This window comes from Belonocnema kinseyi, chromosome 8 (genome assembly GCF_010883055.1).
Source record: "Belonocnema kinseyi isolate 2016_QV_RU_SX_M_011 chromosome 8, B_treatae_v1, whole genome shotgun sequence".
NCBI classification, from domain to species: Eukaryota; Metazoa; Arthropoda; class Insecta; order Hymenoptera; family Cynipidae; genus Belonocnema; species Belonocnema kinseyi.
Genome location: NC_046664.1, coordinates 76,256,164 through 76,269,697, shown reverse-complemented (window position 1 = coordinate 76,269,697; position 13,534 = coordinate 76,256,164). Strand labels below are relative to the sequence as shown.

Here is a 13,534-nt window from a genome sequence, read left to right as displayed (position 1 = left end):
AAAATTATGAGTTTTCAAAAAGAAAAATGTACTTCAAAATTAAAAAAGTAATTTTCCACTAAAATCATGAATCTTCAATTGAAATAGTTCAATTTACAATTTTAAAAAATGACTTTTTTACAAAATAGTTATCAAAAATGGAATCTTCAATTATAAAAGTCCAATTTTTAATTTAAACAATTATTTTTGAAGAAAAAACTATTTTTTAAACAAAGAGGTAAATTTTGAAATAAAATTATAAATATTCAACAAATAATTTTTTTTTACATAGAGACTCAACTCTCAAACATGTAAATCAATTTTTAACAGGAAACGATAAATTTTCAAATATATTGATCAATCTTTAATTATACTATTTAAATTTTCAATTAAAAAAAATTATTTTGAAAAACAAATCATTTTCAATAAAAATGGCGAATATTAAAATAAAATTGTGAGTTTTCAACAACAAAAAAGTACTTGAAAATTAAAAAAGTAATTTGCAACTAAAATCATGAATCTTCATATGAAATATTTCAATTCAAAATTCATTTTAAAAAAGTTCAACTTTCAGCTACAATGATGAATCTTTAATTAGAATAGTTCAATATTCAAATTGAAAAATTATTTTTGAACATAAAAAATTAATAAATAATGAATCTAAAACTAATGAATGAAAACTAATAAATCTTTAATTAGACTAGTTAAATTTTCAAGTATAACAATTATTTTTCAACAACAACAAAAATCATTTTCACCCAATATCATGAATCTTCAATTGAAATAGTTCAATTTTCAATTTAGAAAAATTCAACAAACAAACAAAATAATTTTTAATCAAACAGATGAGTATTTAATTAAAATGATGAGTTTTTAACAATAAAATAACTAAAAATGAAAAAAAGTAATTTTCAACTAAAATCACAAATCTTCCATTGAAATAGTAGTTCAATTTATAATTATAAAAAAAAACTTTTCAACAAATTAGGCAGTTCAACTTTCAGCAAATTTCAATCTGTTTAAGTCTTCAATTAGAATAGTTTAAATTTCACTTTAAATCATTATTTTTCAACAATAAATACACAAATTTTTAATGAAAGGGGTGAATTTTAAATTAAAATTATAAATCTTCAACAAAAAATAATTTTTTGTACACAGTAATTCAACCCTCAAACATTTAAATCAATTTTTAACATGAAACGATGAATTTTCAACTAAATAAATTTATCTTTAATTAGAATAGTAAAAATTTCAATTTGACTATTTTTAAACAATAAATACGACAAATTTTCACCAACGAGGTGAATTTTCAATTAAAATAATAAATATTTCACTGAAAAATTACTTATTAATAGCTCTTTGGAATTTTTTCAAATTCCGTAAAATATTAGAAATCCTTTCGAATCCCATTATACTACAGAAATCAATAAAAAATTATTTAGTATTTTTTGAAATAACATAAAATAAACAAAAATATTTAAATTTTCAATTTTTTTAAAGCCTCAACATTTATTTTGTCAACTGATTCTGAGGATCAATTAAATACAAAATATTTCTCTTCTCGTCAATAAATTCTTCAAACTCCACTAAATTATAAAAACCCGTGAAATTCTATGAGTATATTTTCAGAAGTCTTGGAAAATGTATTAAAATATATTGAGAGCTTTAAAATCCATTCAAATCATTAAAGCTCTCGAAAATCTTATAGAATCCTGTTTAATCGTACTATATCTTTCGAAATTCTAAAAAATTCTCTATCCAAAAATATTTGAAACGCTTTAAAATTCGTTAAAACGTTCAAAGTCTCCGAAGTTTTAAAAATACCCCAAAATCTTTAAAACAAATTTAATTATTTTGTAAATGCCGAGGAATTTGAAGAAGAAAAAATTTAAATATTTAAAATCCTTTACTGATTTTATCAATATTGAGCCTCAGGATCAATTAAAAATTTTAAATTCCAAAGAATTTAAAAAGATTCAGGATAAATTAATAAAAATTCAGGGTGAATTCCAAAAAAAAATTTTAAATCTCTTAAAATCTTTGAAACGCTAAGAACAATCTTACTTTTTTTTAAATAAATTATTTAAAATCCTCTAAAATATTTCAAGACCTTACCAATTCCATTAAACTACTGAAATAAATAAAAAAAGTATTTGCTATCTTTTAAAATAACCCAAAATAAAAAAAATATATATTTTAAATCCTTTAAAATGCCTTGAAATTTTTTTCAGCTCTTGAATATTAGAATTTTTAAAAAATGTTTTTAAAAATATCAAATCCTTGAAAATTTATTTTATTAATTGATTCTTAGGAACAATTAAATACACAATTTAAATAATTTTTTTAAATTACTTGAATTAATTAGAATTAAATAAATTTAGAAGAATTCAAATGAATTTAAAACATTCAAACAAATTTAAAAGAACTCAGGATGAAATAATACGAAATGACATAATACGTAAAATTCTATTAGTATATTTCCAGAAGTCATTGAAGTTCTCGGAAATTTTATAGAACTCTATTAAATCATTCCATATCTTTCGAAATTCTAAAAAATTCTCTATCCGAAAATATTTTAAACGCTTTAAAATTATTGAAATTATTTTTAAAAAACTTTTCATTGTTTTAAAATTCCCTAAAATATTTCAAATTAAAAGATCTTGAAAATTTCTCAAATCCTTTCGATCATTTTATCAATTGACCCTCAGGATCAATTAAATTAAAAAATTAGAGTTTAAAAGACAAATTCATTAAAACCTTATAAAATCCTGCGAATTAACGGATTAATGAAATTAATTAATAATTCTTTTGCATCTTTTAAAATTCCCTAAAATAATAAAAATCCTTTGAAATCCGATTAAACTAGTGAAATCAATTAAAACTTATTTGAAATATTTAAAAATAATCTGAAATAAACAAAAATACCCTGAACATTTATTTTATCAATTGATAATTAGGATCAATTAAATATAAAAAATTTTAATTACTTCAATTAATTAGAATTCAGTAAATTCAGAAAAATTGAAATAAATTTAAAAAGTTCAAACGAATTAAAAATAACTCAGGATGAAATAATGCAAAATGTCTCAGAAGTTCTTAAAATATCCCAAAAAACTTTTAAAATACCCTGAAGTATTTCAAAATCATTTGTATGATTAGTACACTTTCCTTGACGATTATATTTTTTTTACAATTAAATTTTATTTCGACAAAATTTTCCATTAAAATTCGGTAAATGCTTCATAAATAATTTAACCTTCTTTAAAATCAAATATACTTTTGTGTAAATACAATTTGGATTTATCCAGAAAAAGAGGTAGAAACTGCGTAATTATTCTTATCACGATGACTCATGTTTAACAGTTTAATTTACTGTTATAAAAATTGCGAAATATTTGAATAATATTCTTCTAAATGTAGAAGCACTGTAAATTCGAATTCTCTCGAATGTTCAAGATTAAATTTAAAAAAATATATAATTTTCAAGTCCAAATGAGTGAAAAAATACAGAATAAAAGTTAAATTTTTAAAGCCTTTCATGATATGAATTTCGAATAAATTTATAAACAATTCTTCATTTTTAAACGACTCATTAAAAATTTGTGTGATAAAAATATATTAAAACTGTTCCATTTTGAAACGTTTGATTTAAAATCCTACATTTTGTAATGATTCATTAAATTTTTGTAATAAAAAACGCCTTTTTGAAATCGATATTATTTTATACTTGAATTTTATTTCAAAAAGTTTCCATTGAAATTCTAGATGTTTCGCAAATAATTCCACCTTCTTTAAAAACAAATATACTTTTATGTACACATAATTTTGATTCTTCCAAGACTGATAAAAAAAACTGCGCAGAAATATTCGTGTACAGAAATCAACGTATAAACGACGTCATTGCTCTTATCACGATGAATCATTTCAAATATTTTAATAAACTTTTATAAAAATGTCGTAAAAATTTGAATCATAATTTTCTAAATGTAGAAAATACTAGAAATTAAAATTCTCTTCAATTTTTAAGATAATAAAATTTAAGTATTACATGAATTTTAATTATTTTAAAATCCAAACAGTTCTTAAAGGATTAATTACAATTTTTTATATTCTAAGGCTAAAATTAAAAGCTAAAAAATACGAAATTCTTTAAACTTTCATAAAATATAAAAAAGGTTTAAATGATTAGGTATTGCGAAAGAAATTATCAGATAAAACAATTAAAAACTAAGATTTCCTAACTAAAAATTAAAAAAAAAATAAAATAAAAATGCTAAAAAAAATGCAATGGAAATTTTAAAAATAAAAATAGTTCCCTCTTCCAATTCAGAAAAATTATTTTAATTAAATATTAAACACTAAAAAATAACAGTTACTTCCAGTGGACCAAATTACTAAAATTGGTCGGAATTAAAATTAAATTATGTAAAACGAAAAATAAATTTTCGTTTCATGTAAAATTTAATAAATTAAAGGATCTACTCACCAGAACCACACACCACGAAAATAAAAAGTGCCAAGAGCCAGGGTCCTACAGGACTCGATTCTTCTTGCACTTTCTGTAAAAAAAAACACCATTCTCGTAAATTTGATTCCCCATTCATTTTCAAAATTAATTAGTATTTTTTATAGAATCTTTTATAAATAAATTAAAACAATTTCAGATTTCAAATATAAAAAATTTCAAATTTATTTATATTAACCAAAAAAAATTTTTTACTGTAAAATATGAGTTTTCGATCCCAAAGGATGAATTTTTAATGAAATAATTTAATTTTTTTTATAAAAGAAAGGACCTTCTAACGAAATAGTTAAATTTTCCACCGTTAAAGATGAATCCTGAATCATGTGGTTGAATTTTTAAACGAAAAAAATAAACTTCAGCCAAAAGAACTTTTATTTTCAACCAAATAATTGAATTTTGTAAAAGCCAGTTGTATCTTCATTAAAAAAAAGATTACATTTAAATAAAAAAACTTCAATTTTTAATAAAATCGTTAAATTTTTTAATTTTCTATCTACAAAGATAATTTTACATCCAAATAGTCGAATTTTCAAACAAAAATGATCAAACTTCAAGAAAAAACGGTTGCATTTATATAAATAATTGAATTTTTAAACAAACAGTAGCTTTTATAACCAAAATAGATTAATTTAAAAAAATCAAAAGAACGAATTTTCAATAAAATACATAAATTTTGAAACGAACAATTCAATTTTCCACTAAAAAAGATACATTTACAAGAAAAAATGAAAAAATTAAGCGGAAAAATTGTTTTTTAATAATAAACTAAACAATTATTCTGACAAATAGGCCAATTTCTAACCAAAGTGATGAATTTTACAATTGAAAAAACAAATTTTCAACCTAGAAAGATTTTTCATTCAAGAAAGAAAAAAAAGTTCATCCAAATTCTTCAAATTTCAAGCCAAAATACAATTTTTATGTAAAACAGTTGAAATTTTTAATAAAAAGAATAATTCACAACTAAATCAAATCAATATCCAATTTAAAATGGAGAAGTTACATTTTCCGTTTGAAAAATTAATTTTTAACAAAAAAAAAAAAAGAATTTTCAACAATTTAAAAAAAAAAGGTTGAGAGAGATGAAATCTCTCATGAAACAAATGAATTTGTAAACTAAAAAGACGAATTTTCAACGAAAACGATGATTTTTCATCAAGACAGTTGAATTGTCAACCAAATGGTCGGATTTTTAATTTAAAAAAATATTAAACTTCAATCAAAAATAGTTTTATTTTCAAATAAATTATGAACTTTTAGAAAACAGTTGAATTTTTTACAAAAAAGGATGAATTTTTAAGACGAAAAAAAAAAATTTTTTATTTTCAAATAAGCGATTTTTAATCAAACTGTTGAATTTTCGAAAAAAAAGATATAATTTTAACGCGGTAGAATAATAATAAAATCTTCAACAAAATAGTTAATTTTTTACCAAATAATTGAATTTTTAACAAAAATGTAATAGTTGATATTTTAATTTTAAAAAAGTAATTTTTCAAAAAAAAAATGAATTTTTAATAAAAAAAAGTTCAATCCAAAAGAAATTTATGTTCAAATAGACGAACTTTTAACAAGACAGTTTAATTTTTAATCAAAAAGATCAATTTTCTATAAAACAGTTAAATTTTCAACCCGAAAATATAAATCTTCAAAAAAAAGATGAATTTTCAACCTCCAAAGATCAATTCTCAACCAAATAGTCGGATTCTTAAGCAAAAATATTAAACTTCAATCAAAAATAGTTTAATTTTCAAGTAAATAATTTAATTTTTAGAAGGCAGTTTAATTTTTCACAAAAAAAAACGCATTTTCAATACAAAAAGACCAATTTTATGTTCAATTAAGAGAATTTTCAACAAAACTATTAAATTTTTGACGAAAAAAGATATCTTTTTAAAAAGATATAATAAAAATAATAATGAAATATTCAACAAAATCGTTAATTTTTAACCAAATAATTTAATTCTCAACATAAATGTAACAATTGATATTTTAATTGGAAAATATAACATTTCTACTAGAAAAGATCAATTTTTAAATAAAAAATGCCAAATTTTCAAACAAATAGTTGTATTTTTCGGTAAAAATGAAAACATTTGACTTATAAGCCAATAGACGAATATTCTGTTAAACAGTTTAATTATAAAAAAAATATGAATTTTCAACAAAGATGAATTATCAATAAAAAACTTAATAAACTTTCATTCCATGACACATTTTTGTTTAAATCGACCCATTTTCAACAAAACAGTTTAATTTTTACTTAAAAATATGAATTTTGTGTAAAAGTTTTATTTTTTCAGCCCGAAAATATGAATTTTTAATAAAAATATGAATTTTCCATCCAAAATTACTTGAATTTTCAATTAAAAAGATGTCTTAACAAAAAATATATGAATTGCCTGCTAAAAGATTAAACTTTCGACACAAAAATCTTAATTTTGAACGAAAAGATAAATTTTGAATCGAAAAAAAGGTTCTTTTCAAATGGCCAAATTCTTAACAAAAAAAAAAAAGATCATTTTTCTCTAAAACAGCTAAATTTTCAACTCGACAAGATAAATTTTAAAACGAAAAGAATTTTTTGTTCAAGCAGACGAATTTTTAACAAAAAAATGAATTTGCAATTTAAAAAAAAATTATTTTTAACAACAAAAACATGAATTTCATGTAAAACGGTTAAATTCTCAAGCCGAAAAATATGAACTTTCGACCAAAAAATATCAATTTTCAATCCAAAAAAATGTTATGTTCGAATAGACGAATTTTGAACAAAATTAGGTGAATTGTCCCTGAAGCAGTTAAATTTTCAACGCAAAAATATAAATTTTAAGAAACAAAAGACTAATCTTCTGTAAAAAAAATTGAATTTTTAACCTAAAAATTTGAATTTTGAACTAAAAAGAAGACTTTTAACAAAAAAATATGAATTTCCTGAAAAAATTTAACTTTCGACACAAAAATCTTAATTATGAACGAAAAGATAAATTTTGAATCGAAAAAAAGGTTCAGTTCAAATGGCCAAATTCTTAACAAAAAAAAAGATCATTTTTCTCTAAAACAGTTAAATTTTCAACTCGAAACGATCAATTTTAAAACGAAAAGAACTTTTTGTTCAAGCAGACGAATTTTTAACAAAAAAATGAATTTGAAACTCAAAAAAATTATTTTTAACAAAAAAGATCATTTTTATGTAAAACAGTTAAATTCTCAAGTTGAAAATATAAATTGACCAAAAATATGAATTTTAACAGGCAAAAATATGAAATTTCTACGAAAAGAGATCAATTTTAAAACAAAATAAAATTCAACAAAATACATGAACTTTCAAACAAATAGCTGCAATTTTAACTAAAAACGGAAACGAATCCTCAACAAATCAGTTGAATTTTGAACCAAAAATATGTTTCTTTTAACAAAAAATATGAATTTTCTGTGAAACAGTTAAATTTTCCAGCCAAAAATATGAACTCTTAATCTAGAAAAGTGTCCTGTTCGAATAGACGATTTTTTAAACAAATTAGATTAATTGTATCTAACAAAATTAATTTTTAATACGAAATATGAATATAAAAAGCAAATTTTCAAAAATCAGTTGAATTTTCAACTAAAAAGATGTTTTTGTAATAAAAAAAAAAATGAAATTTCTGCGGAACATTTAAACTTCCATTTCAAAAATATTAATTTTCAATGAAAAAATGAATTTTCAATCCAAGAGAATGTTCTGTTTAAATGGAGAAATTTTTAACAGAAGAAAATTAATTTTTTGTAAAACAGTTTATTTTTCAACCCGAAAATATGAATTATCGACAAAAAGATGACATTTCAATCCAAACGAATTTTCAACAAAACAGTTGAATTTTTAAACTAAAAATGTAAATTTTTAACAAAAAAAATTTTTTACCCGGATATAAATTTTGTAATAAAAAAGTCAAACTTTTAACAAAATGCATGAATTTTCAAACAAATAGTTGCATTTCTACCTAAAAATGGAAACGGTATTCTTACAAGCCGAAAGATGAATCTTCTGTAAAATATTTGACTTTTCAACGCAAAAAATATGCATTAAAAAAAAAAAAAGAATATTCGACTAGAAAATATAAATTTTCAATAAACGATGAATGTTCAATAAAAAAAAAATGAATTTGCAATCCTGAAGAATGTTCTGTTCAAAAAATAGAATTTTTAACAGTTGATTTTTCAACCAAAAAGATTTATTTCCTGTCAAACACTAAAAATTTTCAACCCAAAAATACGAGTTTTAACTCAAAATATGAATTTTCAATCCAAAAGAATTTTCGCATCACATAGACAAATTTTCCACAAAACAATTGGATTTTAAACGAAAAAAAATGTCTTTTTTAACAAACAAAAAAAATGAATTTTCTGTAAAACAGTTAAATTTTTCACCCAAAAATATTTTTAACGCGAAATATGAATTTTTAATCCAATATAATTTTCAGCAAAACAGTTAAATTTTCAACTAAAAATATGTCTTAAAAAAAAAGACTTTTCTGCGAAACAAATAAACTTTAACCCCAAAAATATTAATTTTCAACGAAAAGATGATTTTTCAATCCAAAAGAATGCTCTGTTCAAATCACACGTTGATATTAAACTTGTAAAAACGAAAATTTTCCTTGAAAATTCCTATATTTGGGTTGAAAACTTAACTCTTTTGCAGAAAAATCCATTTTTTTTAGTTACAAATTTCATAGTTTTGAACAGTCTTTCTTTTTGATTGAAAATTTGTCTTTTTTATTAATTTTTTTTTTTTTGAAATTGATATTCTTCGGTTGAAAATTTAACTGTTTTACAGAAAATCAATCTTTTTCTGTCAAAAATTCTTTTATTTAAACAGTATTTCTTTTAGGTTGAAAATGCATGTTTTTCGTTTGCAAATTTAACTGTTTTACCGAAAATTCATATTCTTGGTTTTTGTGGATTGAACATTAATTTTCTCATTAAAAATTTATATTTTTGGGATGAAAGTTTAAATATTTCGCAGAAAATTCATATTTTTTTATTACAAAACATCGTTTTAGTTGAAAATTCTTTTAGAATGGAAATTCACTTATTTTTATTTATTTTTTTGTTGAAAATTCATATTTCGCTTTAAAAAATTAACTTTTTTAGAGCAAATTCATCTGATTTGTTTAAAAAATCGTCTATTTGAACAGGACATTATTTTAGATTGAGCGTTCATATTTTTGGCTGGAAAATTTAACTGTCTCACAGAAAATTCATATTTTTTGTTAAAAATACATCTTTTTGTTTGAAAATTCAGGTTTGTTGAAAATTCTTCTATTTAAACAGAACATTCTATTAATTAAAAAATTCATCTTTTCGTTGAAAATGAAGGTTTTTCAATCGAAAGCTTTACTGTTTCGCAGAAAATTCCTATTTTTTTGGTTAAAAATTTATCTATTTGAACAGAACATTCTTTTGGACTGTAAATTCATCTTTTGGTTGAAAATGAAGATTTTTTTGTCAAATTTTAACTGCTTAGCAGGAAATTCATTTTTTTTAAACGGCAGCTTTTTAGTTAAAGATTTACCTGCTTTGCTAAAAATTCTCCTATTTAAAGGGAAAATTCTTTTAGATTATGATTTCATATTTTTTGTTTTTTGAAAATGTAAAGGTTTTACAGAAAATTTATCTTTTTTTGTTGAAAATTTCTCTATTTAAACAAAACATTCTTTGAGATCGAAAATCATCTTTTTGTTGAAAATGCATCTTTTCGTTTTAAAATTTATCTTTTCGAGTTGAAAATTTAACTATTTCACAGAAAAATTATCTTTTTCTTTTATTAAGAATTTGGCCATTTGAACTGAATCTTTCTTTCGATTCAAAATTGATCTTTTCGTTCATAATTAAGTTTTTGTGTCGAAAGTTAAATTTTTTAGGAAATTCATATTTTTTTGTTAGAAGACATCTTTTTAGTTGAAAATTTAAAGTACTGGGTTAAAAATTCAATTTTTTTACAAAAGATTAGTCTTTTGTTTCTTAAAATTCATATCTTTGCGTTAAAAATTTCATATTTTTGCATTTAAAATTTAACTGCTTTAGGGACAATTCATCTAATTTTGTTAAAAATTCTTCTGTTCGAACATAACATTATTTTGGATTGAAAATTCATATTTTTGGTCGAAAATTTAGATTTTCAACTTGAGAATTTAACTGTTTTACACAAAAATAATTTTTTTTAGTTGCAAATTAAATTTTTTTGTTAAAAATTCGTCTCCTTGAAGAAAAAATTCTTTTCGTTTTAAAATTTAACTGTTTCACAGAAAAATCATCTTTTTTTTTTTGTTAAGAATTTGGCCATTCGAACTGAACCTTTTTTTCGATTCAAAATTGATCTTTTCGTTCATAATTAAGATTTTTTTGTCGAAAGTTAAATTTTTTTCGGAATATCATATTTTTTTGTTAAAAGATATCTTTTTAGTTCAAGATTCAAATTTTTGAGTTGAAAATTCATTTTTTTTACAGAATATAATTCTTTTGAATTGTAAATTTACCGTTTCCATTTTTAGTTAAAATTGCAAGTTTATGGATTTTTTAAAATTTTATTTTGTTTTAAGATTTATTTCTGTCCGTAAAAATTGCACATTTTTGCGTTGAAAATTTACTTTTTCAGAGCCATTTCATCTAATTTTGTGAAAGATTCGTTTATTCGAACACAACATTCTTTTGGATTGAAAATTCATATTTTTGTCGCAAATTTATATTTTCGGCTCGAGAATGTAACTGTTTTATCTAAAATTGATATTTTTTGTTAAAAATAATTTTTTTAGTTGCTAATTCAATTTTTTGTTAAAAAAGCGCCTGCTTGAACAAAAAATTCTTTTTGTTTTAAAATTTATCTTTTCGTTCAAAATTAAGTTTTTTGTGGCGAAAGTTTAATTTTTTCGTAAGAAATTCATATCTTTTTGTTAAAAGATATCCTTTTAGCTGAAAGATTAACTGTTTTGTTAAAAATTTGTATATTTAAAGGGAAAAATACTTTGAAACTGAAAATTCATATTTTTTGGTAGAAAATTTTTTGTTATTCTTTTTTTAAATTCAACTGTTTTAGAGAAAATTCATCTTTCGTCTAGTAAGAGTTCCGTTACCATTTTTAGGTATTTATGTATTATGTTAAAAGTTTCACTTTTTTATTATAAAATTTATCTCTTTGGGTAAAAATTGTATGTTTTGTGTTGAAAAATTATATATTTTTGCTTGGAAAATTCAAATGTTTTGTTGAAAATTGGACTATTTAAATAGAAGACTTATTTCGGATTAGTAATTCTTTTTTTTCATATTAAAAATTAAACAGTTTTGCAGAAAATTCATCTTCTTTCCTTAGAAATTTGTTTATTTAATAAAAAAATATTCTTTGGGATTTAAAATTCATCTATTTCTTGAAAATCAAAATTTTTGGGGTTTAAAGTTTCGCAGAAAATTCATATATTCTTGTTAAAAGACATCTGTTTAGAGCTAATTCAACAAATTTAGTTAAGAATATTTTTGGATTTTAAATTTAACTGTTTTACAGAAAAATCGATTTTTTTCCTTAAAAATTTGATATGGAAACGGCATTCTTACAGCCGAAACTTCTGTAACACAGTTGAATTTTCAATGCAAAAAATTTGGATTTAAAAAAAAAAGGAATATTCGACTAAAAAATATGAATTTTCAACAAAAAGATGAATGTTCAATAAAAAAAAATTAATTTTCAATCCAAAAGAATGTTCTGTGCAAATTGATGAATTTTCAACAGTTTATTGTTCAACGAAAAAAATTAATATTCTACAAAAGAGTTAAATTTTCAACTCAAAATACGTATTTTAACCCAAAAGATCAATTTTCAAAAAATAAGTCTATTTTTAACGAAACATTCGTAACAAAAAATCTTAACGAAACTTCAAAAGTAAGCTAATTTCCAATTTTTATAAAAAAATTGATAAAATTGCAAAAATATTTCAGAAAGGGGGAGAAGAGTCCAAAATATTTGCAGTTCATTTAGAAAAATTTATATTTTCCCATTTATTCGAATCAGAAAAAAAGCATTTTCTACCTTAAAATAGAGCGAAACAAACGATATATTCTTATTGCGCTCTTTAAAATTGTTGCTAAAATGAAAGAAATTTGTTTATTATTTGTTTCCTGCGGAGGAAATAATTTTGACACCTACTTTTCGTTCCTATATTGCGAATTTTTTTTTTATTCTCCCTCATAGACACTCCAGGATAAAAATTCTTCACAATTTGATAAGCATTAAAAAATATTCCACAAAAATAAAAACCAAACTTTATTAATTTGTGCTAAAATGCCCAAACTTGCACGAAACTCGTTACTTTTGGAGCCGAACAATCGTTCCAGATGTTGCGATTTATAACCTCAAAATCGCGAAAAGGAGAATAATTGTAAATAAATTGCAATAGAGCTGAAAACACGAAGGGAAAAATCCTTATCTACAAAGAATCTGGATGCCTAATTTTGACCTTTGCATTGAAATGAGCAACAGCTGTTTGAGAAACGTCAACTGAAAGGAGATGAAAAGGGTGCTAAGACTCACCGAAGATTTTGGAACGTTCCCTCTTTGCGTGATGTTTTTGGTTGCCTTTTCGTTGGCGATACGCATTCTCTGTTTTGGAGCCATTTTTTCTTAGGAATGTGAACGGAGATCTTTTATTGAGAGCACCAGCACCGGTTGAAGAGAAACTGACAGGAGCGGTCCGATGTGTCAGGCGGTCTTTCTCGCATCGAAGATTCTATGGAAATCTCTCTTGTAACTTAGTTCCGCTAACGTCAACAGTGCGCAGTCGCACTACGCCACCGTGGCATTACGGAGAAACGCGTGGCACTACTGCTCGTAAACATTCCAGCACTTTCGGGTTCAAACGAAATACTATTTTTTATAGCATTTTGTTTATTTTGTTATTGATCAATTTTGAAGTGCTGAAATTATTGCACTAATTTTCTGGGATAATTAAGTATATCGGATATCTTTATAATTAGGGTAATTTTAATTATTTTCAAATG

The 13,534-nt window shown here is 22.5% G+C and overlaps 1 protein-coding gene across 1 annotated transcript in view; it reads right to left on the bottom strand.

Moving 5' to 3' along the window:
• LOC117178853 (stress-associated endoplasmic reticulum protein 2) overlaps positions 1–13,329 on the bottom strand; it is a 16,118-nt gene extending 2,789 nt beyond the window's left edge. Inside the window, exons 1-2 of the mRNA XM_033370360.1 lie at positions 13,068–13,329; positions 4,466–4,538 (exon numbers count right to left, since the gene is read on the bottom strand). Coding sequence (XP_033226251.1) covers positions 4,466–4,538; positions 13,068–13,151 — 157 coding nt within the window. The 5' untranslated portion in view covers positions 13,152–13,329. The remainder of the gene's footprint in view (positions 1–4,465; positions 4,539–13,067) is intronic.
• Between the last annotated feature and the right edge of the window lie 205 nt (positions 13,330–13,534).